Source organism: Fistularia commersonii, chromosome 14 (assembly GCF_037954325.1).
Source record: "Fistularia commersonii isolate RoL2024-O1a breed Wild chromosome 14, RoL_Fcom_v1.0, whole genome shotgun sequence".
Lineage (NCBI taxonomy): Eukaryota > Metazoa > Chordata > Actinopteri > Syngnathiformes > Fistulariidae > Fistularia > Fistularia commersonii.
The window spans coordinates 650,001-670,479 of NC_141297.1; the positions used below are offsets into that span (position 1 = coordinate 650,001).

Below are 20,479 nucleotides of genomic sequence, written 5' to 3' on the forward strand. Positions count from 1 at the left end.
AATACCCTGCCGGCATTACAATTAGACAAAGCTGATTATCAGTCGCTTTTCCGGCCGCACAAATCAAGGCGTTTTATTTTTATTTTTTTGCGGGGGGTGCGCGGGGGGGGGGGGGTGCGCGCAAATATCGCGATATCTGTCCCGCTGCGGGCGGACGAGGACGCTTTTTGCGCAGGTGAATGCGACATCGAGGACGCGGCGGTCTTTCCCTGCGCGCTTCGATAAATGGCCGCACAGTGGAAGGGGGGGCACGCATCGCCCCCCCACTACACACACACACACACACACACACACATACACACACATACACCCCTCCTCCAACAGCGAACCACAAACACATGACGCACGAACTCCCGACGTTCACCATCATCTCACGGTTGCAAAGATGGAGAAATAAACCCCGGATGCGGGAGACGCGGGGGGGGGGGGGGGGGGGGGTGAGAGGGGGGGCTGCGGTTACGCGCGGGGGCCGCGCGGATCGATCACACTCCCGATTCATCGCACGGAAACCAATTAAACAATCAATCCCGTGGATGCGCGTCGCCGCTGCAGACCTCCGGACGCCGCGCACGGCGCCCCCCCCCCCCCTCCAATGCACCATCACTACCGACCCCCCCTCCGGTTCCTACACCCGCTGACGCATCGGCCCCTCGAACCTTTTGACGCGGTGCGTGAAAGAAGCAGAAAAAAACCCGCATGTGCGCGCATCCGAACCACCGGGACGTAACGAGCGGCGGCGGCGGCGGAGGAGGAAGAGGAGGAGGAGGTGGAGAAGAAGAAGAAGACCTACCTGGTTCACCACGTCCATCTTGGCCGCTCGGTGTGATAAGAGGATCAGAGGGGCGGAGGGTGGAGGAGGCTGATCCGGAACAGCCCGGGAGGGGGGGGGCAGGACTGCGTCACGGGCAGGGGCGAGGACGCGCCGCGCGTCGTGACGTTAACGCAGCCGTTGGATGGCGGTGGACCAATCAGAGCGCGGCTTTACTCTAGGAGATCATCCTCGGGGGGGGGGGGGGGGCAGGAGAGGAGAGGAGGGGGGGCAGTTCGCGCCTTAGTAGGCAGATGTGATGGGAAGGACGAACCGCTGGCGGTCATCAGCAGAAAACCGGCATCTCCATGGAAACAACATCCGGGGCTGTTTCTCCGTCCGGATGTGGACCTTGAGGACCATGTGGACCTTGTAGACCTTGTGGACCATCTGGAGCGGGACGGCGCTCCCTTTAAGGGGGGGGGGGGGGGGGGCTCCCGGTCTGTTGGAGCAACAACAGCCCGTTATGTAACTCAGATGTTTGACAACAAGGACTACACCTGCAGATCTCCATCTGTCCCTCAGCCCACGTTCAGCTCCACCTCACGCCATTCTGTCCACACAGGATCCGCTCTGCCCCCCCCAGGGGCCGACAGCCAATCAGCCGCCACTATCTATCCCTCGGCCAATCAGCCGCCTCGGTCCGACCCGCGGCCAATCATCTGCTTTCTTCTAACCCTCTCTCACCAACGACATCCCCGTCCTCTTTTATCCGTCCATGAGGCTCCTCCTCCCTGGTCTTCCTCCAGACCTCCTCCCACCTCAGCATCTTCTCCATCCCTCCTCTGTCCACGTCTGAACCATCTCAGCGTGACTTTATCTCCAGAACATCTAGCATGAGCCGTCTCCGCAGGACTCCTTCCTGATCCTCTCCGTCCTCCGAGCTCCCACAGAGGAACCTCCACATCTTCACCTCTGCCTCCCGCCTTCTCTTCAGGGTCTCCAAAGCAAACATCTGCTCCAACCTTCTCCTCCTCCGCTGGTCCCTGTGTGACCTGAGGCTCCAGGAGAACATCACCAGAACTTTTATTGAAAAAACTCAAAAGAAAGGAGTCGTACCTTTGCAGAGAGTTTATTCACACACACTAGGTGATGTCACTAACCCCCCCAACGTACTCACTCTCTCACACACACACACACACACACACACACACACACACTGTGCTGAGTGAGATGAGAACATCAGTACAAAACCCGATGAACCTCATGAGAGTGTTGTCATTCAGCAGGAGCACGGCGGCCATATTGTTTGTAGTCTTTTGCCGCGCTCCCGCCACACGCCGACCCCACAACCGTCACGCATGTTTTGGCAAGTCGCACCCGACACGTGCTCCACCTCGGAGGTCCAGCGGAGGAGATAAACTCCTCCCTGGAACCTCGCCTCGCCGGTCCGTCCCCGTTTTTCAGATCAAAAACACAAACCGTGGAAGAAAACAAATAAGAGAAAGAAGAAGTGGGAGGAAGCGGTGTTTGGACGCCTGCAGGACTCAGTAGGAGATCACGCAGTTCATCTCGTCCGCCAGGTCCTCCTCGAAGCGGGACGCCGCCTGGCTGGCGCCGCGGGCGATCAGGTCGGCGGCGGCGCTCTCCATCTCGTCCAGACTCATGTGACACGCCTCGGCGATCTCGCGCTTGGCGAAGCTCACGAACTTGGGATCCCTGGCGTAAACACCCAGACCCTCGGAGATCAGGATCTGACACACACACACACACACACACACACACACACACAGAGGATCACGTGAGGTAACGATTCCATCAAGTCCTCCAAGTTCTCGCTGACGTTCCCTCACCGACTCCACCAGGCTGTCTGCGCTGCCTCTGTCCAGCAGGCCTTGGTTCCCCTGCGGGACCCGGAGGCTGCCGAAGGAGCGGCTCTGACCCGGGTACCAGCCGGGTCGGGTCCCGGCGGGGAGGCTGGCCGAGGCGTCGCCCCACAGCTGCCGGGTGGCGCCGCTGGCCGAGTCCACCAGGATCATCGGGGTGTAGATGAGCTTTCCCCGCCGGGCCGACGGGGCCGGGGCTCCCGGGGCCGGAGTGCTGCCCGCCGCCGTGGTGTTCACCCAGGAGGACGAAGACATGGACGACACGCTGCTGGGACGGGAGTCCAGGCTGAGGTGGGTCTGGTGGAGGATCAGACGGGTGGGACGGGTCAGACGGGTCAGACGGGTGGGACGGTCCCTGAGGTCCCTGAGGTCTCTGAGGTCCCCGAGGTCCCTGGACCTCCGTCCCTTACCTGCAGCCGAGGGCGAGTCAGGGTGGAGTTCCCGCGGTAGATTCCTGAGAGGGAGGCTTCGTCCACGCTGCTCTGAGGCCTAAGACACTGGAAGGAGAAGGTGGGCTTCCGGCCTGCATGGAGGAGGAGAAGGAGGTGGAGTTACACTTGGACATCCCTTGTTTGACATGTCTTTCACCCAAAATGCTAAATCAAACTTCTGTTCCAATACAAGTTACTGACCTGTAGCTCCATTAGTTCCTTCCCATGTAGTAACATTAGTTGCTAACCCACAGTGACAAGTTTCAACCTGTCGTTACATTTTTGCAACCTATCTAGCCCCATTAGATACTTACCTTGTAGTTACAATAGTTACTAACCTGTAATGTCAAGTTGCTAACCTATAGTTATATTCGTTACAAACCTGTAGTCAGATTAGTTACTGTTGCTGCAGTTCCATTATTTAGTACCCGAGTAGTCTCATTTGTCAGTAACCATGTGGTTGCATTAGTTACAAACCACGTAATTACATTTGCTATTACCCATGTAGTAACGTAAGTTACTACCCATGTAGTTACATTAGTTACTACCCATGTAGTTACACTAGTTACTTACCTGTAGCTCCATTAGTTCCTTCCCATGTAGTAACAATAGTTGCTAACCCATAGTGACAAGTTTCAACCTGTCGTTACATTTTTGCAACCTATCTAGCACCACTAGATACTGACCTTGTAGTTACAATAGTTACAAACATGTAGTGACAAAAGTTACTACCCTATAGTTATATTCGTTACTAACCTGTAGTCAGATTAGTTACTGCTGCTGTGGTTCCATTATTTACTACCCGTGTAGTTGCATTTGTCAGTAACCATGTGCTTGCATTAATTACAGACCATGTACTTACATTTGCTATTACCAATGGAGTAACATAAGTTACTACCCATGTAGTCACATTAGTTTCTAACCTGTAGTTACAGTAGTTACTACCCATGTCGTTACATTAGTTTCTAACCTGCAGTTACAGTAGTTACTTTCAATGTAGTGACATTAGTTACCATGGTAGCCTGCAGAGGTGCCTCACCTTTGGGGATGGTTGGAAGTAGCCGCCTCCTCACGAACTGCATGCCCCCATTCTCTCCGCCGCCGTAGCCGTTTCCGTTCCCGTTGTAGCCGTTCTCGTTCCCGTTGTAGCCGTTTCCGTTCCCGTTGTAGCCGTTCTCGTTCCCGTTGTAGCCGTTTCCGTTCCCGTTGTAGCCGTTCCCGCTACCTCCGATGCTACCGTTGTTGTCGGGGCCACCATTCACCGTGCTCCCGTTGCCATTGGCACTGAAGATGCTGCCCGCATCATTGTTGTAGGCGCCGTACCCGTTAGCAGCATAGCCGTTGGTCGGGGTGGGACTGGGACTCGCGGCGGCGCCGTCTGCGGCCACGGCGGCGCCCTGGTATCCGTTGATGAAGGTTCCGGCGTGGTGGGTGTGGTAGTGGATCTCCCCCACGCTGGCGGCTCGCTCCGGATCGGTCCCGCTGTAACCCGTCTCCGTGGGCGCCGGAGAGACGGCCTCCGGGTACGTGAATCTACGAAAAGACAAACATTCACGGAGCTGCTTTCTTCTCGGAGATCTGAGGGCTTAATGTCTTGACCTCAGGAACACGTCCAGCCCCTCGTGGAGGCCAGAGGAGATCAGAACCTAACGGGTTCTCCGGCTGGATCCCAGCTGACAGAGCAAATGTTGGTATTTGTTTTTTATTTAATCGGCCCTCTGTCATAACCAGGCCCAGGTGAAAGGGAGGGAGCTTCATTGGTGGACTTCTAGCTTCTCCACCAGCTCAGTCCTAAAGGCACATCTCACCACGCTGTCTTTGCACAAACAGCGAAGGAGTCTGACGGCAGTGGACAGAAGGGAGAAGATGGAAGCTAAGCTATGGGTAACATCCTCCCTTTGGTCCACAGACATCTGTGTCTCTCTGAAGACAAGCCTTACACGGGACTGGATCTCAGAGCGCCGGTGAAACAGACCTTGATTTGACCGAGTTCTACGCCGACGCTATGAAGGTCAAAGTTCAGTCTGATAGAGCGCCGTTAGCTCGGTGGATCGAGTCTTACCGCTCCACCGATGCCAGACCGGAAGCTTCCGCGTCATAGCTGTAGACCGGCTCCGCCGCTGCAGCAGGTGCCGCCGCGGCCGGCTCGGCCACCGGTGGTTGGACTACGACTCCTAGTGGCTCCGGTGTCTCAGCCGGAGGAGCCGGGGGAGGTAGAGGAGACGGCGGAGGAGGAGGCATCTCACTGATGGACTCCACTCTGTGTGGAAGAATCGGTTGAAGGTACTCTCCAAAGAAACGGGACGATCTCGGGCGGCGGAGAAACCCACCTGATGAGCGGCGGCACCGACCCCTGCGGCTGCTCCGTGACCACGCTCACGCCCGCCAGCTCAGATCCCGGCCTCTGGTGCTCCTGCATCCCGACCACCTGCGCGGTGACGGCCGCCTCGCCCGCCGTCCAGAGCTCCGGCTCCACCATCACGGCGCTCTGCTCCACCAGCATCTCGATGGGCGGCATGGGCGTGCTGGCCGGCGTGGTGTTGGCCGAGGTTCCGGACGCGCTGTCGAATATCTCGTCGCCCGTCATCTCTCCGTCGCCGGCCTCCTCCTCCTCCAGGTCGCACGCCATCGCCAGGCGCATCTCCGGGGCCAGATCCTGCAGACTGCGCAGCCCTTGCTGAGCACACAAAGAGACATCGCCACGGTGAGATGATCGCCGTCCGGACAGGATGCTTCTTCTGAGACGTCGTCCATGGACGTCACCTGGAGAGAAGCGGCCTTGTCCTTTTTCTTGGACTTCCTCTCCCGCTCCTTCCTCTTGCGGAACTTTTTGAAATAGTCCTGGATCAGGAAGCTGGCGTAAAACTTCCCGCAGGTCACCTCGTCCCCTGCGGATAAAGAGGACGGCTGTCCATCAGAAGGTCTCGAGGGGGTGGACCGTATCTATATGAGGCATCTCAGTCAGTAACATCTACGGCAGGAGTGAGATGTCCGCATCCCGAACGTGAGTTGTGATGTTATCTTCTACCTCTAGGGGGAGGAATGACTTCGTCAATGAGCTTGGGCTTGGTCCTCTTCCACAGCTTCTTAATGATCACCTTCAGCTCCTCGTTCTGCTGATCAATGGGGCCTGGAGGAGACGTGAGAAGGTCCAGCTTCAAAAGACCACTTAGGAAACATCATGTACTGCACTCTAACAGATCAGGCGTGCATGTGTGTGTGTGTGTGTGTGTGTGTGTGTCGCAAACCATCGGTCTTGATCTTGAGCGATGTTCGCACCAGGGCAAACAGGGTGGCGTTGAAGGTGACGGTCCCGTCGGCGTGCAGTGGGACGTTCATGGAGACCAGTCTCTGAGACGTGGACAGAGGGATTGGGATTAAAACCGGGAACTCCGGCTTGAGATAATCCAGCAGCAGCTCTGGAGGTGCGTGACTCACTTTGCAGGCCACGCGGTGCGGGCACAGCTTCCCAAAGCCGAGAGGAGGCTGGATCCTCCGCAGCATGGTGACCACGTCGATGTGCTTGATACGGCCTCTGCAAGGACGCGAGGACGTTTAGAAGACAAAGAAACGGAAAGTGGCGAAGACGAGTGGAGGAGTGCGAAGGTTCGAGGGGGAAGATCTCACGTGGCCTCGGGGTCATAGTCGGACCAGACCCTCTTGAACTCGTCCAGGTGGTGGGTGCCGAGCACCGTCCAGTCTCGGGTCAGGTATTCAAAGTTGTCCATGATGACGGCAATGAACAAATTGATGATCTTGACAGGGAAGAGGACAGGTAGACACTCCTTACTGATGTAACCCAGTCATCTCCTTGACACAACCTTCACCCATACACTGGCACGCCGACGGTGGCAGCGCAGCCACGCAAAGCGCCGCGTCATCGGGAGCAAATCGGGGGTTCCATGTCTCGCAAAAAACCTTCATATTGTATTTCTTGCGCATTGAATTCGCGGTACCAATATTAGGAGCGGAAATAAGAAGCCTCCAGCAGCACCTATTTGCTGACGGTCCCAAACGTCAGCCAAGGCTTGTAGTAAGACTACATGTGGGCACATAGTGCAGTTGAGTGGAACAGGACGGGGCCTGTGGTTTTGGAATCCTGGAAGGGTTGAAGGTCACCAGCACCCTGATCATGACAGGAGTGATCAGGAGTCTGCGCATGCAGCAAGAACAGCAAATGAACTCCCGCTTTTGGGTTCTTTACCTCAGATGAGAGTGTAATCTTCCCCCGTTTAATCTGCTCATGTCTACCGTCTTAAAACTCCGACCAAGATCACGGGAGCGTGAAATATTTGCGGGGCTCTTAACGTGCCCGGCAGATTAATGAAATCCACAGATGTGGAGGGTTCGGAGTGTCTCGGGAGTTGAAGAAGACAAGATAAGCTCCTGGAGCTCCTGTAATGCCGTCCTCTGATCCCGTCTGACTTCACACATCCCTGGAACACATGTGATTCAATCATACCCAGATTTAATTTGGACCCACGCGGGTACATGAAGTACGACCAAATTAGGGGGCGGGTTTCACCGGTCGACCTCGGCGCCAGGCGACTACAAAAAACAAACAATTTGCAGATTTCCTCAATCCCAGGCTTCACTCACCAGGTAAGCGCAGAGCATGAAGAAGCTGATGAAGTAAATGTAGGACAGGTTGCTGCCACAGTTGAACTCTTCACCCGGCTCAGTGTCGGCCTCCGGGTCACAGCGTCTGCCTGGCAGCGCCGCCAACATGATCTCTTGCCACTGCTCTCCGGTGGCACACCTGAGAAAACATCAGGTACGCCGTGGTCTGAATAGCTGGGGTGATGACGCTCTTTTGAAGGCAACCAGCCAGCTGAGGGGCTGAGCGTAGCAGCGATGGACATACTGACATACAAGAAAGATGCAGGTAGAGGAGAGATAAAGAACAGCTGACCTGAAAAGCACCAGAACAGCCATGAAGAAGGTCTGGAAGTTGCAGTTCCTGTTGATATGTGTGTTGTCATCAACCGCTACCTTCCCAAATGTCTAGAATCCATTTAGAGAGACAAAGATCATCCAGTAATATTCTGAAACTTCCACAGCAGCTACCCCTTTACTAATTTAGGGAAGAGGTTGCAATTGTAACTACAACTGTCCAGAAGGCTCACCGAGGAGACAGACTCACCTGCATGCCGATCACGGCGTAGATGAAAAAGATCATGGCGATGAGAAGGCCGACATAAGGCAGTGCCTGAGCGAGTAAACACCAGGAGAACGTTTGCAGACGGGTAGGACGGGCGGCCGGTGCCACGTACACACTCTTTGCAATGTGGGAATCCATTGGTCTGTGATTCACTGACCTGCAGGGACTTGACAAAAGTCCAGAGGAGGGTTCGAATACCTTCTCCTTTGCTGAGCAGCTTGACCAATCGCAAGACTCGGAACAAACGGAAGAACGTGATGGACACTTTTCCGCTCTCCCCTTTGCCGCCACCCTGGAGAAGAGTAGGACAAAACCGACCATCGTGCAGCACCGGCAGGAGAATTAGTAGAGGCGGGTGCATCAGACGGCTGTCTCACCTCACCGTGGCCGCCGCCGCCCTGAGGACATGTTTCATGGCATCAACCCGGTGAGGAGATCGTTCACAGGGAAAGAGGGGAAAAAAGAAGCCGAAATCACGATGACTTTAACATTCAGAGAATCGTGTACGTCTGTCAAGAAACTTTCATCGGGCAGAGGTCAGCTCATGGGATCTTCTGTGAGCACGATTATCTCAGGAACATCTGCATTGATCTCAAGGATCGCCCGATGAGGTTTTGGCGGTCATCCACGTAGACATGGATGTCAGCTTTGGGACAGTTGGCTATCATACAGAACTGATGTAACGAGGCCCTACGATTGAGCTTTGAGGGACACCAACTGAGGAACAAGGTGTGAGGAAATGCTGGTGCTAATCTGTAGCTTTCCGCTAGCTTTTGAAATGTGTCCAAAGACCCAACAAAGTACTATTCTGCGAACACACTTACACTGAACTCTGAGACTGCGATGTCCAACACGCTGCCCACCACAATCAGAGCATCAAAGGAGTTCCAAGGGTCGATGAAATAATGCTGCAAGGGAATTTTTTACAAATCCAGCAAGAGTCAAAACCAGACGGCCTTGAGCAGGATCGGCTAAAAGAGTAAAGCTCACATGAGCGCGGAGAGCCAGTAACTTGATGATCATCTCGATGGTGAACACCACAGTGAAGATCATGTTGAGGATGTCCATGACGTGGGTGAACAGCTTAGACTGCTCGTAATGCTGAAAGGGAGGAACCGGAAACCTCCAGTCAGAAGAAAGTCGACGCGTGTCGGTGTCGTGCCGGGTTCGCGTGGAGTCTCACCTGAATGGCCAGCGTGAGGGTGTTGCCCAGGATCAACACAAACATGATGTACTCAAACTGGCTGGAGTTGATGATCTTCCAGAATTTCAGCTGAGATGGGTTTTTGGGGATGTAAATCTTGATAGGCTGAGCCTTCAGTGCGTAGTAAACACACTGGCGCTGAAGGTGGCAACAAGAGGAGGGCGAGCATTATTCACTCTGAACAGTGCAACAGCACTTCTATAGCACTGAATGGATTCTCCTGCTTGTCTTCATCTCCGACCTAAGAGACCGGATCGGATCAGAGGATTCTCCGACCGCAGTATCTGGACTAACTGAATCAGAATCCAGCTGTAGTTCAGCCGCTTGTTTGAGTCACACCACCAACGTCAGAGAAGCCGGACTAATTTGATGACTCAAAAACGCTGGCATCGTCATGGCAACAGTGAAGGCGCGTGACTGACGCCCGTCAAAGTGACCTACTTGGTTTTTGTTGAGTTCGCAGTTTTTAAACTCAGCCTCCCCTTGCTCCCGAAAGGTGATGATGACAAAACCCACAAAGATGTTCATCATGAAGAAGGCGATGATGATGATGTAGATGATGAAGAAGATGGAGATTTCGACCCGGTAGTTGTAAATGGGCCCTCGGTTGATGGCGTTGGCGTCCACAGCCCGGTAAAGGAGCCTTAAACATGGCGGGTCTAAGTTAGAAGCGGAAGGTTCAAAGAAGCCGGAACTTACGTTAAGATATGGTTGCTACTCACTGCGGCCAGCCTTCGAAGGTGGACACGGTGAACAACGCCAGCATGCCCATCAACACGTTGTCAAAATTAAAGTCACTGTTTTCCCAGATCCTCTCTCTCACCATGGGATGGTTCATATCCCCATCTTTGTAGACCACGAAGGTCCCCCTGAAGTCAAACACAGGTGTTAGCGGACAGCTCGTGTCCACTTTAAGGAATCTGGAGTGAGGATACTGACTTGCACTCTTCTGGGGTGTGTTTCGCTTCATCTGTGCAGCTGTAGAATCTGCCCTGCAACATGAAGTACAACTTTGAAAGCCTTTCTCTGCCTCTTAAGTCACAAGAGCTGAGATGTTGAGACACGACCCGTCCGCACAGTTTTGGTACATCTGGATGGATGGATTCCACACAGTGACACAGGTCCAAAGGTTTCAAGGATTTGTGAGCAACTTGAGTTCCAAGGATCTCATGGGAGTTCCTCAAAGACACTGGGGAAATTCAAAGAGGAGAAAAGAACCTTGAAGAGCTGGACTCCGATGCAGGCAAACATGAACTGAAGAAGCGTGGTGACGATCAGGATGTTCCCGATGGTCCGGATGGCCACAAACACACACTGGACCACATTCTGAGGCACACAAAGGTGTTCACGTGAGTATGAATTCTAACACCATCGTATGGAATTGTCACCCACGAACACGCTGAGCAGCAGTAAATCCGCTTACTTTTAGCCCCTTGGCGCGGTTGATGGCTCGAAGAGGCCGGAGCACTCGAAGCACTCGGAGGATCTTCACCACAGAGATGGCGCTGGAGCTGCAGGTTTAGAGAAGTCAGACAATTCCAGGCTTCTTATGAGCCATCCACGCAAATTTGGTCTCAGACATTAAAACCCTACGTATGGTGTTCACGCGGATGTGTGACGGTTACTCCATTGGAACAAATGCTCATGTCCTGCTCCGGCGAGAGCTGGAGATCACGGTCAGATGAAGCCAACAGAACTATTACATCTGAGGCCACCAAAACGGATCCCCTCAACACCCCGGCTACGCCTGGAAACTCTGTCCATACTTGCGAATGGCATCGTGATAAAGGGCAGCGCTGGCCAAGACCAGCCCTCTCCGGAAAATGGAGTTCTATCCTCCATTTTGATGAGAGGGTTCGTCTGGGCAAAGGAAATAACGCTGGAGTTCCAGCCCTTGAAGCCCTTGGCTTGAAGTAAAGGTGAGCTGTTGTGCCAGTGCTGGTGGAGTTCTAAAGGTCTTACAGGTTGTGGAGCGAAGAGATCCCAAACTGTCTGGATGTAGCGAAGTGAGAGAAGAACCGGGCTAGTCGGGCCGTCACGGCGGTTGGTTTGTTTTTCCACAGGGATCTACTCACTGGAGGAAGAAGGAGGTGAGCGACACGCTGACCACCAGCAGGTCCAGGAGGTTGAAGGCATTCCTGCAGAAGGAGCCGGTGTGCAGAAAGGCTCCGTAGACGGTCATCTGGAGACAGGAGACAAGGTTACACGCCGTGGCTTAGAGACCGCTCGCAATGTGATGTCGGTGACGGCGGGCGGGACTGACCTTCAGCACGATCTCCACGGTGAAAACCGAGGTGAAGACGTAATCGGCGTAACCCAGCACCTGGCGAGAGAAGAGGGGAGCCAGAGGTTTTACTTGGAGCCCAAAGACATACCGGAAGTTGGACTTTCGAAAGGGGGGCGGGTTCCGAAGGGGAGGGTCTTACGATGTTCCTGAACGAGTGGGATTTTATGGGATCCTCAGCGGCCAGAGAAATGCTGCTGAGGATGATGAAGATGAGGATGAAGTTGGTGAAGTACGGGTGATGGATGAGGTTGTGGCAGGCGACACGTAAACTGGGAAAGTCACATTTGGAGAAACTCAACATTAGAGGGTCAGCCATGTTCCAAACTGTGATGGGATTCAAGTGTCTACTTTTACTGAAGTCATGAGCCTGAATACTCTGATCAGGTACTTATACTTTGAGTCTCCTCTATATTTCTACTACACTGCAATTTGTACCTGACATCTTAACTTATCCGATTAATATCTTACATGAATGGATTTATAAATATGTAACAACCATAAACTTTCTCTCTTGTTCACATTGTTCTCTTTGTTGTTTTATTTTTAAAGAGCAATAAACAGAGCGCGAAAAGTGCTTTATAAATACGACGTTAAAGTGCTGTCACATAAAAATACACAAGGTATTACACCACAGTGCTACAACAGTCCTAAAGAGTGCTGTCCATGTTAGCGATAATACCACAGCACATTCACATACATTTGTTTCCTTTAGTTTAGTCCTGACCGTCGGCCCGGGCAAAACCAAGACTACAGGACAGGGTGCAGACCCTCCTCCATCAAGCTCCGTCCACAAATACACACTGGAGGCTGTGAGTGGTGTCTCCTACCTTGGATCCACCATCACCAGCGGTCTATCAGTGGACACTGGACTCAACAACAACACTGGAAAGGCAGCTTCCACCTTTGACACCCACCAGAGTGGAGCAACAGATGCAGGAGCCGCTGTCTCCAGCTCACTCCTGGACACTGGACGCACACCAAGAGCCAAGAAGCAACAGCTTCCATCTGCGCTGCTAATGTGCAGCAGCAGCTCCACTGGCACTGACATGTCCGACGGATAGATGATGGAAGACTTCTGAAGGACATCGTTTATTTGGCACTGGCTAAAGACCTCCTGGTCGACCTGAGCTTTGCTATAAAGACTTCGATAGCAACCCTGCAGCTGGGAAGATGCCGCCCATAAGAGAACCAGAGGAGACAGGCAATCTTCAGTGGACTGGACTCACATGAGGCCTTCCAGCCCAACACTACAAAACCAAAAGGGTACAGAGAAAGCGACGACAACGACATCGGGACACAACTCTCCCCTCTGTGCTAATACCTGACCTCAAGGTACCAGGAAGCCACCGTGTTCTGAAACTACAATGCCGATTGACTGAGTGACATTTACTAGGTTTGTACCTGCTACTTCTGCGTAGTATTTTGTCCACTAGGGCTGAGAGAATCTAGTGATTCCTTTGTGTGGTGTCTTTCAATGTGTGACCAAGTGTTACCAGTTTTTCTTTCCAAGGATGAAGAAGGAGCTTCCGTCAGGAATGGGCACGATCTTTTCTTTAGGCCCAGAGAACTCCGGCTTTAACGGCGCCACTCCTGCGGGTCACAGAGATAGAAAGGTGTTGAGAGGCTGTCGGTCCTGCCCCGTCCTGCCCCGTCCTGCCCCGTCCCGCCCCGTCCCGCCCCGTCCCGCCCCGTCCTGCCCCGTCCTGCCCCGTCCTGCCCCTTCCTGCCCCTTCCTGCCCCGTCCTGCCCCGTCCTGCCCCGTCCCGCCCCGTCCTGCCCCGTCCTGCCCCTTCCTGCCCCGTCCTGCCCCGTCCTGCCCCGTCCTGCCCCTTCCTGCCCCTTCCTGCCCCGTCCTGCCCCGTCCTGCCCCGTCCCGCCCCGTCCTGCCCCTTCCTGCCCCTTCCTGCCCCGGTCCACCCCTCTCACCCTCCAGCCCCTCGATGGCCCGCAGCTCCTCGTTCTCCTGCCAGTCGTCGTCCTCGTTCTGCACAGGAGACACAAAAGCTAGCTTGGCTTCTCTGCTGTTTTAAAGATCTACACGGTTCAACAAAAGCATCCCGTACCCCGGCGTCTTCATCCTCTTTCTCTTCGTCCTCGTCCCACTCTTCCTCCTCCTCTTTCTTCTCTCTGAAAATGACAAAGACAGGCTTTCATATTCACTCTCTTTCATGGTCTGCTTTCCTACTTTCTCTCTTTCCGGGTCATTCTCCATGTCTGCAGTAATGGATATTCATGCTTTTCAAGTGAAGTTGTTTGCAGATGAGACGCTAATAAACGTCGATAAGGGTTTATAAAGGTGAACGGAAGACGTACTCGACTTTCTTCTTTCCGCCGCCTCCGGCCAAGTTGTCGACGGCGATAGCCAAGAAGACATTGAGCAGGATGTCTGGTTGCAAAATTAAGGGAGACCGACCCGCTCCTTCTGGAGCGCACCTGGTGGGTTCGCGCTCGGTGCTCGACGGTACGTGTGCACGCCGATGGTGCGTTCGCTGCCCGCTGGAGAAGGATACAGTTGCCGCACACAAAGAGGATGACGAAGTAGATGCACACCACCATGTTGGGGAAGACGGGCCCTCCGTAGGCCATGATTCCATCGTACATCACGGCGTTCCAGTCTTCTCCCGTGAGGATCTGGAGGGAATGAAGGGTTAAAAAGGGATATTCGGGCAGGAGTAGATGTGGTTAATAGCGCCACGGATAAAACGGCGTGTTGTAAGTCACCTGGAAACACGTGAGCAGAGCCTGGGGGAAGGAGTCGAAAGTGCTTCTCTTCATCTGCGTCTCGTCAAAGTTGAACTTGCCTCCGAACAACTGCATGCCCAGCAAGGCGAAGATAATGAGGAAGAGGAAGAGCAAGAGCAGGAGGGAGCAGATAGCCTTCATGGAGTTGAGCAGTGAGTTGACCAGGTCGGACAGGGCGGCCCAGTGCCTGGAAATAACGAGACAACCGGATTTACCTCAGGGGGTGAACATCTGACCCATCAGAAGCTGTCAGTTAGTCTGCCTCTTGTATTTGGCGGGGCGTGAAATCGTCGGGATCCATGATCGGCGCTTGTTGAAAACAAATACTGGGATGGAATCCTTGGGTTTTGTCAAATGAGTGTCAAAGATGGACCTTGGCCCCGTCCGGGTCGAGTGCACGGGAGTCTCCTGGAATGACCGGTCTACAAATTCGGCTTCAACATTACCGCCGGGAATCCACAGGTGCGGTTCTGCTGCCACTTACCGAGTCATCTTGAATATCCTGAGCAGGCGGATGCAGCGGAGCACCGAGATGCCGATGGGCGGGATGAACTCCATCTCCACCAGCAGCGTCTCCAGGATGCCGCCGCACACCACGAAGCAGTCGAAGCGATTGAAGAGCGCCATGAAGTAGATCTGCAGGCCGAAGGCGTACATCTTCATCAGCATCTCCAGGGTGAACAGCAGGAGCAGGATCTTGTTGGCTCGCTCTGAGGGGACCGGACCAGAACATGCGAATGAGACGGAGAGCGCCGGGAACCCGAGGGACGGAGGGAGGAGTCGGCCCTCGCCTTGCATTTCCGTCAGCCACTTTGGCTGTCCGTAATGTTCAGAGGCGCTGGCCACCGTGTTGAGGAACACCAGGAGAAGCACCAGCCAATAGAAGTTGGTGGTCTTCACGGCCACGCGGCAATTCTTCCTCATCGTATGGTTGAGCTGGCACAGCTGGTCGCTGCAGGAGAGACACAGCGGACACGCTCAGTAGATGACTTTCAACTGTTTGCACCCACTCGTTCACATCTGGACAATGCGGCGTCTCCAATGAACCTCCTAGATGCGTTTGGACTGATGGAGGAACCCCAAGCAGAGAGAACATGGAGACTCCGCACAGAACCAGGGGCCTTCTTGCTGCGAGGCAGAGGTGCTAACCACTGCTTCACCGCGCCATTAAAACATGTGAAAGTAGCAAAAACGAAAGGTTGCTCCACGTCACGGGATGATCTGCTGGACCAGAAGTGTCTCCGTTCTCATTTTCCTGAACGTTCTTGCTCTCTTGTGTTTTCTCACTAATTTCTGTCTCATGAGTGGTTCCAGTCTCCTCTCCCTCGGCATCACGTTCGGAAAGACCGACAGATAGCAAAGGAGGTCTTACCAGAAACTATTGGCCATCATCTTGGCCCTGGGGAGAGGAAGAGAGGAAAACAAAGTTGAAGTAATGGTTCCACCAACTCCTGAAGGACGCTGACGTCTGACCCAAACCTCACATGAGGGAGGCACAGAAGCCGTTGTCGTCGTCCAGGTAGGCGATGTCATCGTCCGAGTCCGATTCTCCTGAGGAAAGAGATGGTGGGACGTGATTGGATGGTCACAGTTGGTCAAACCCGACTCGAGGAGACTCTTCTGCACCTCCATCCTCGCTGTGCTTGTACCAGCCGAACTTCTTCATCATCTTTTTCTTGGCGATCGCAGCTCCTTCGGGGACAAACAGACAAAGGTGGTGAGTGACTCCGATTCATGTCCACGATTGTGTGTGTGTGTGTGTGTGTGTGTGTGTGTGTGTGTGTGTGTGTGCAGCCTACTAACGTTTGTTCCCTTCTTCATCCACATCCTCTGCTTCTATGAGCCAGTCCATGTACCCTATCATGTCCTCCTCCATCTGCTTGCTCTCCTGGGCCTTCTGAAGCTCACCGCGGGCCACGGCCTTCTCCCTTTCCTTGGAGAACTCTCTGTGGGAACACACAAGCGCCACCTCAGGAGGGCGGAGATGGAACTCGGAGCAGCTTCTCCGCTGCTCTCTCGGCGTCGACTCACCCGCTCAACACACCCAACACAAGGTTGATGATGAAAAAGGAGCCGAAGATGACCAGAGAGACAAAATAAATCCACGGGATCTCGCAGCCGATGGCGTCGTTCATCTGGAGACGGAGCAGAGAACGTGGAATCGGTGTTCACGGCGGAGAAACTAGCAGAGCTGCAAGGCCGAGTCCATACCCAGTACAAGACGTCCGTCCAGCCCTCCATGGTGATGCACTGGAAGACGGTCAGCATGGCGAAGAAGATGTTGTCGAAGTTGGTGATGCCCCCGTTGGGCCCCTCCCACTTGCCCCTGCACTCGCTCCCGTTGCCGACACAAAAGCGTCCGCTGCCGGCGAAGGCACAGGGCGACGGGTCATCCTCCACCATCAGACCTGCGGCGACGGACAGACGCTCAGTCAGTACGCGACTCCGTCACCATGCGGCCCGTCGGGTTCGGAGGGCGGCCACCTGTGCCGACGGAGTAGCACGTCTTGTGCATCCGGCCGATGAACAGCTCCAAGCCGATGATGGCGTAGATGATGATGACGAACATCACCAGCATGCCGATGTGGAGGAGCGGCACCATGGCCTTCATGATGGAGTTCAACACGATCTGCAGACCTGCGGGAGCCAACACAGAGTTTTTGCCGCCGCGAGACGCCCGAAGCGGGACGGAAAATGTCCGATTTACGCACTCGGCACTCCGGACACCAGTCGTAGCGGCCTCAGCACCCTGAAGGCCCTGAGGGCTTTGACGTCCAGGCCTCCAGGCTTCCCCGCGGCGTGATGCGCCTCTCCTGGTTTGTGATCCGTCATGCCCTCCGCTATCACACTGAACAACCTGCGCAAACAACATCTGGTGCTCCTCACATCCAAGAGGCGCGCGACCCGCGAGGACCATCAGGCGGAAGCGTACCCGACAATGACGATGATGAAGTCCAGAAGGTTCCAGCCGCTGCGGATGTAGGCGCTGGGGTGCATGACCAGGCCGTACGCCAGGATTTTGGTGAAGGTCTCGATGGTGAAGATGACGAGGAAGACGTACTCCACTTTTTCCTGAAAGCGGATTTGCAGCTCAGAAGGAATAGACGTTAAACAGGAAGGTCACGTTATCGCCCCGACCTCCCCGGAACGAGCTAATTGCTGTGAACGAGTGAAAGCGATGTTCTTTCCTTCCGCTTCCATCTTTCCGTCTGCCATTTGTTTTAAATTGCGTGTCATCATTAACCTCTTAACCCACTGCCTCACACCGGCTTAAGCCCAGCTCCAGATCCGCTAACCTTCATCTTAACTCCTCTTAGCGCCGCTCCCACTGCCCCTCAGCTCATATCTCACTAGGCCACCGCACATTGGACGACCGCCATCGGGCCGGAGGAGGCTTGGCTGGAAACCCCCCCCAAACCCAAACGATGTAAACTGACGCCACATGGCGGCGAGGGTTTTTTTTTGAGCGCCGGCTTAGCTTCAGTGTCCAATCCCATAAAGGGAGCTCAGGTTCACCCTGCTGGATGCAGATCACGCCGCGTGGAGAATGAACGAATGATCCCGCGGTATGTCCACATTCTTGTTGGGCGACAAACACCCGTTTCGCAAAGTCCGATTGTATTCTATTGTACCGAGTGTGGAAACTGGTGGAGAGACAGGGAAGAAGAGAAGGGCAGATGGCTGCCATCTAAGTAAGTCATGATCCCTGACAGGGTCACTTAGCTGAGGTCACACCTCCAATTCTCCCCTCTAATACTATTACCGCCCATCAGGACGCCGCCACTTCCTCGCTGAGAAGATCCTCCTCAGGACGGCTTGCTGAAGACCCTCCCTTTCTCTTGTGTGAACCCCTCAGACACCTACACTTCTCCTCGTACCCCCATGATAATCCACAACACCGAATGGTGTTGCAGGCTTTTATTTTGAAACATCGCAGTCAATAAAGTTCTAGCGTCTTATCTACACTGACCAGCGGCTGAATGTGAACGTGCACCACAAGACTCACCAGCTGGTGGTTGGTGGGGTTGGAGTCGTCATCGGGGTACGGCTTGGTGACCCCCATGGCCACGCAGTTGGCGAAAATAGCCAGCAGGATGAAGATGTCAAAGGGCGTGAGGGTAAAGGTCAAGGGTGAAACGGACTATCTTTGGGGAGGAAAGTCAACCCGACATCATTGAGGACTTGCTACACGCAGGGCTGAAGGATATTTCCACTCCACCAAGGCCAGCGCCGCCATGCGGATGGGGTTGCTGAGGGTGAGGCAGCAGAGGGCTCGCGGGGCTCGCAGGGCCGACTTGTTGGCCTGCATGGCCTTCTTGGCCCCGCCGCCCCTCTTCCTGGCTGAGCTCGTCGACCCCAGGGTGTCCGATTTCCCCGCTTCGCCCAGAGGGGGGGCATCTGGAGAGGGTGGAGAAGTGAAAGCTGTCAGGTTCTCCTGCACCCCCTCGAGAAGGCCTGTACCCCGCTTTCTGTCTGAGGTTCTCTTTCCATCCGATCAGCTGTACAGGTCTAACAGGTCTACATTTCCTCACGGGTCACGCGGCTGCCTGATGTTTTCCTCAACAGGCTGCAGAGCCAACGCCGCCATCTTTGGAGAAACCTTCGTCAAGTACCTTCAGGACAGACGCGACCCACTGCCACCAAACGGAGGCACCGAAAGGTGCCAGGTAAAGTCAGATGTTGTTCCTACGGCTCCAAATCCCAACCCGGGGGTCTGCTGGAACTTTCTATGCAGAGGAGATCTGGGCCACACATATTGAAAAGATCTACAGAAACTCAACATTCCTCTGAGACGGCGGCGAGGAAACACTGTCTTTGACTGGGCAGGAACCTCGGACAGCCGGCTCACTCTAGGCCTTCTGCCTCGACCAGTCGGGTTGAAAGCAAATGAGATGGAGACTGATGGAAAGCAGGGGTGTGACAGAGTCAGAGGGCGCTTGAGGGAACTCATGAGATCAGGTTAATGATACCAGTAGCGCTAACAGATACATGCTAATTACTGACATGATACGATAGCAGCTCTAATAGTCATTAAAGCAACAACAATGGCAGGCCGAGACACCGCCCGCTGAGAGCCCAGGAGAAGATATGAGGTTCCTATCATGAGCTGATGATGTAAGGGCAGAGGGAAGAGGAATGAGAGGTGCGTCAAGGGATGTCCCTCTGCAGAGTAAGCCTGTGGTGGCATAACTAGGGGCTTGGGCTGCTAGGCCAACGTAATTATATGCTAACTTTCTCAAAAAGGAAGGTTTGAAGGCTGTTCTCAAACAAGCAGAGGGTATCCGCCCCCTGGATGGAGACGTAAAGAACCCTCCGAGACGTTCTGCGTGTACATTATGACAGCTTAGATTACATTATGAAGGAGGTCCAGCTCTCCATCTCCGGAAAGAGGCGGAACCAGAACACAACCCGCTGTCTATTTTTGTTTTCTGTCCAGCTGGTTCGGGAGGATTTGACAGGTGCCTGCGAGGAGCAGGAGGAGGAGGCAGACCTTCAGGCCTGAGGCCCTCTCAGTGTTGGACCAGATGTGACCTAGTTCTTTCCTGGGAGCTGTGTGGCGCCAGGCCTGTCGGCTCAGGCCAAGTGGTCACCTGGCGTCCGGACCCGGCCCGTAGGGGTTAGGAACTCCCTCCAGGAAAAAAAGGGGGTGTTATGAAGGAAAGGGAAGTATCACACCTGCTGCTCTGCAGAAGAAGAATCTCTGCAGAGCGTCGTAAAGCTTTCTTTTCTAGATGGTTCTCACCCGAACCTACCTTTCTTCGCTGCCTCCATGTTCGCACTTTAACGGCACCGAGTCCCAATGAGAAAGATCCACCATGAACGCCCGAAGATAAGGACAGGTCAACCTTCTCGCGGGTGTTGGAGGTGCGTCAGCAGCCTCTGCGCCCCGCGGCCCATCCCGCTCCGAGATCCAACCAAAACACGGCTTTCTGGAAGTTCCTGTCACGGCGAACAGAAGGGTGGATGCTTTTCATCCAGGCGTCCAGGAGGACAGGCGGCGGCGAGCAGCGAGCGGCGGT

The 20,479-nt window shown here is 54.4% G+C and overlaps 2 protein-coding genes across 2 annotated transcripts in view; both read right to left on the reverse strand.

Moving 5' to 3' along the window:
* Positions 1–884, reverse strand: part of sypb (synaptophysin b) — an 11,300-nt gene extending 10,416 nt beyond the window's left edge. The window contains exon 1 of the mRNA XM_086159106.1: positions 791–884. Within this exon, the coding sequence (XP_086015232.1) occupies positions 791–808 (18 nt within the window). The 5' untranslated portion in view covers positions 809–884. The remainder of the gene's footprint in view (positions 1–790) is intronic.
* A 979-nt stretch (positions 885–1,863) lies between these two features.
* cacna1fa (calcium channel, voltage-dependent, L type, alpha 1F subunit a) lies at positions 1,864–20,416 on the reverse strand. Its single transcript, XM_086159086.1, has 47 exons — positions 20,213–20,416; positions 18,668–18,857; positions 18,466–18,571; positions 17,392–17,531; positions 17,171–17,316; positions 16,944–17,096; positions 16,671–16,867; positions 16,491–16,594; positions 16,263–16,405; positions 16,086–16,151; positions 15,944–16,010; positions 15,832–15,858; positions 15,251–15,411; positions 14,944–15,169; positions 14,439–14,646; positions 14,228–14,348; positions 14,031–14,103; positions 13,781–13,844; positions 13,644–13,701; positions 13,211–13,307; positions 11,857–11,986; positions 11,694–11,753; positions 11,506–11,612; positions 10,854–10,941; positions 10,649–10,756; positions 10,370–10,422; positions 10,153–10,299; positions 9,872–10,073; positions 9,410–9,568; positions 9,217–9,327; positions 9,051–9,134; positions 8,604–8,624; positions 8,384–8,518; positions 8,209–8,274; positions 7,978–8,069; positions 7,665–7,824; positions 6,693–6,820; positions 6,504–6,600; positions 6,314–6,416; positions 6,094–6,195; positions 5,829–5,953; positions 5,396–5,742; positions 5,128–5,325; positions 4,105–4,598; positions 3,045–3,157; positions 2,602–2,931; positions 1,864–2,502 (listed from the first exon to the last, which is right to left on the reverse strand). The coding sequence occupies exons 1-47, from the start codon at positions 20,229–20,231 to the stop codon at positions 2,296–2,298; spliced, it is 6,333 nt and encodes a 2,110-aa protein (XP_086015212.1). The 5' UTR covers positions 20,232–20,416; the 3' UTR covers positions 1,864–2,295.
* Between the last annotated feature and the right edge of the window lie 63 nt (positions 20,417–20,479).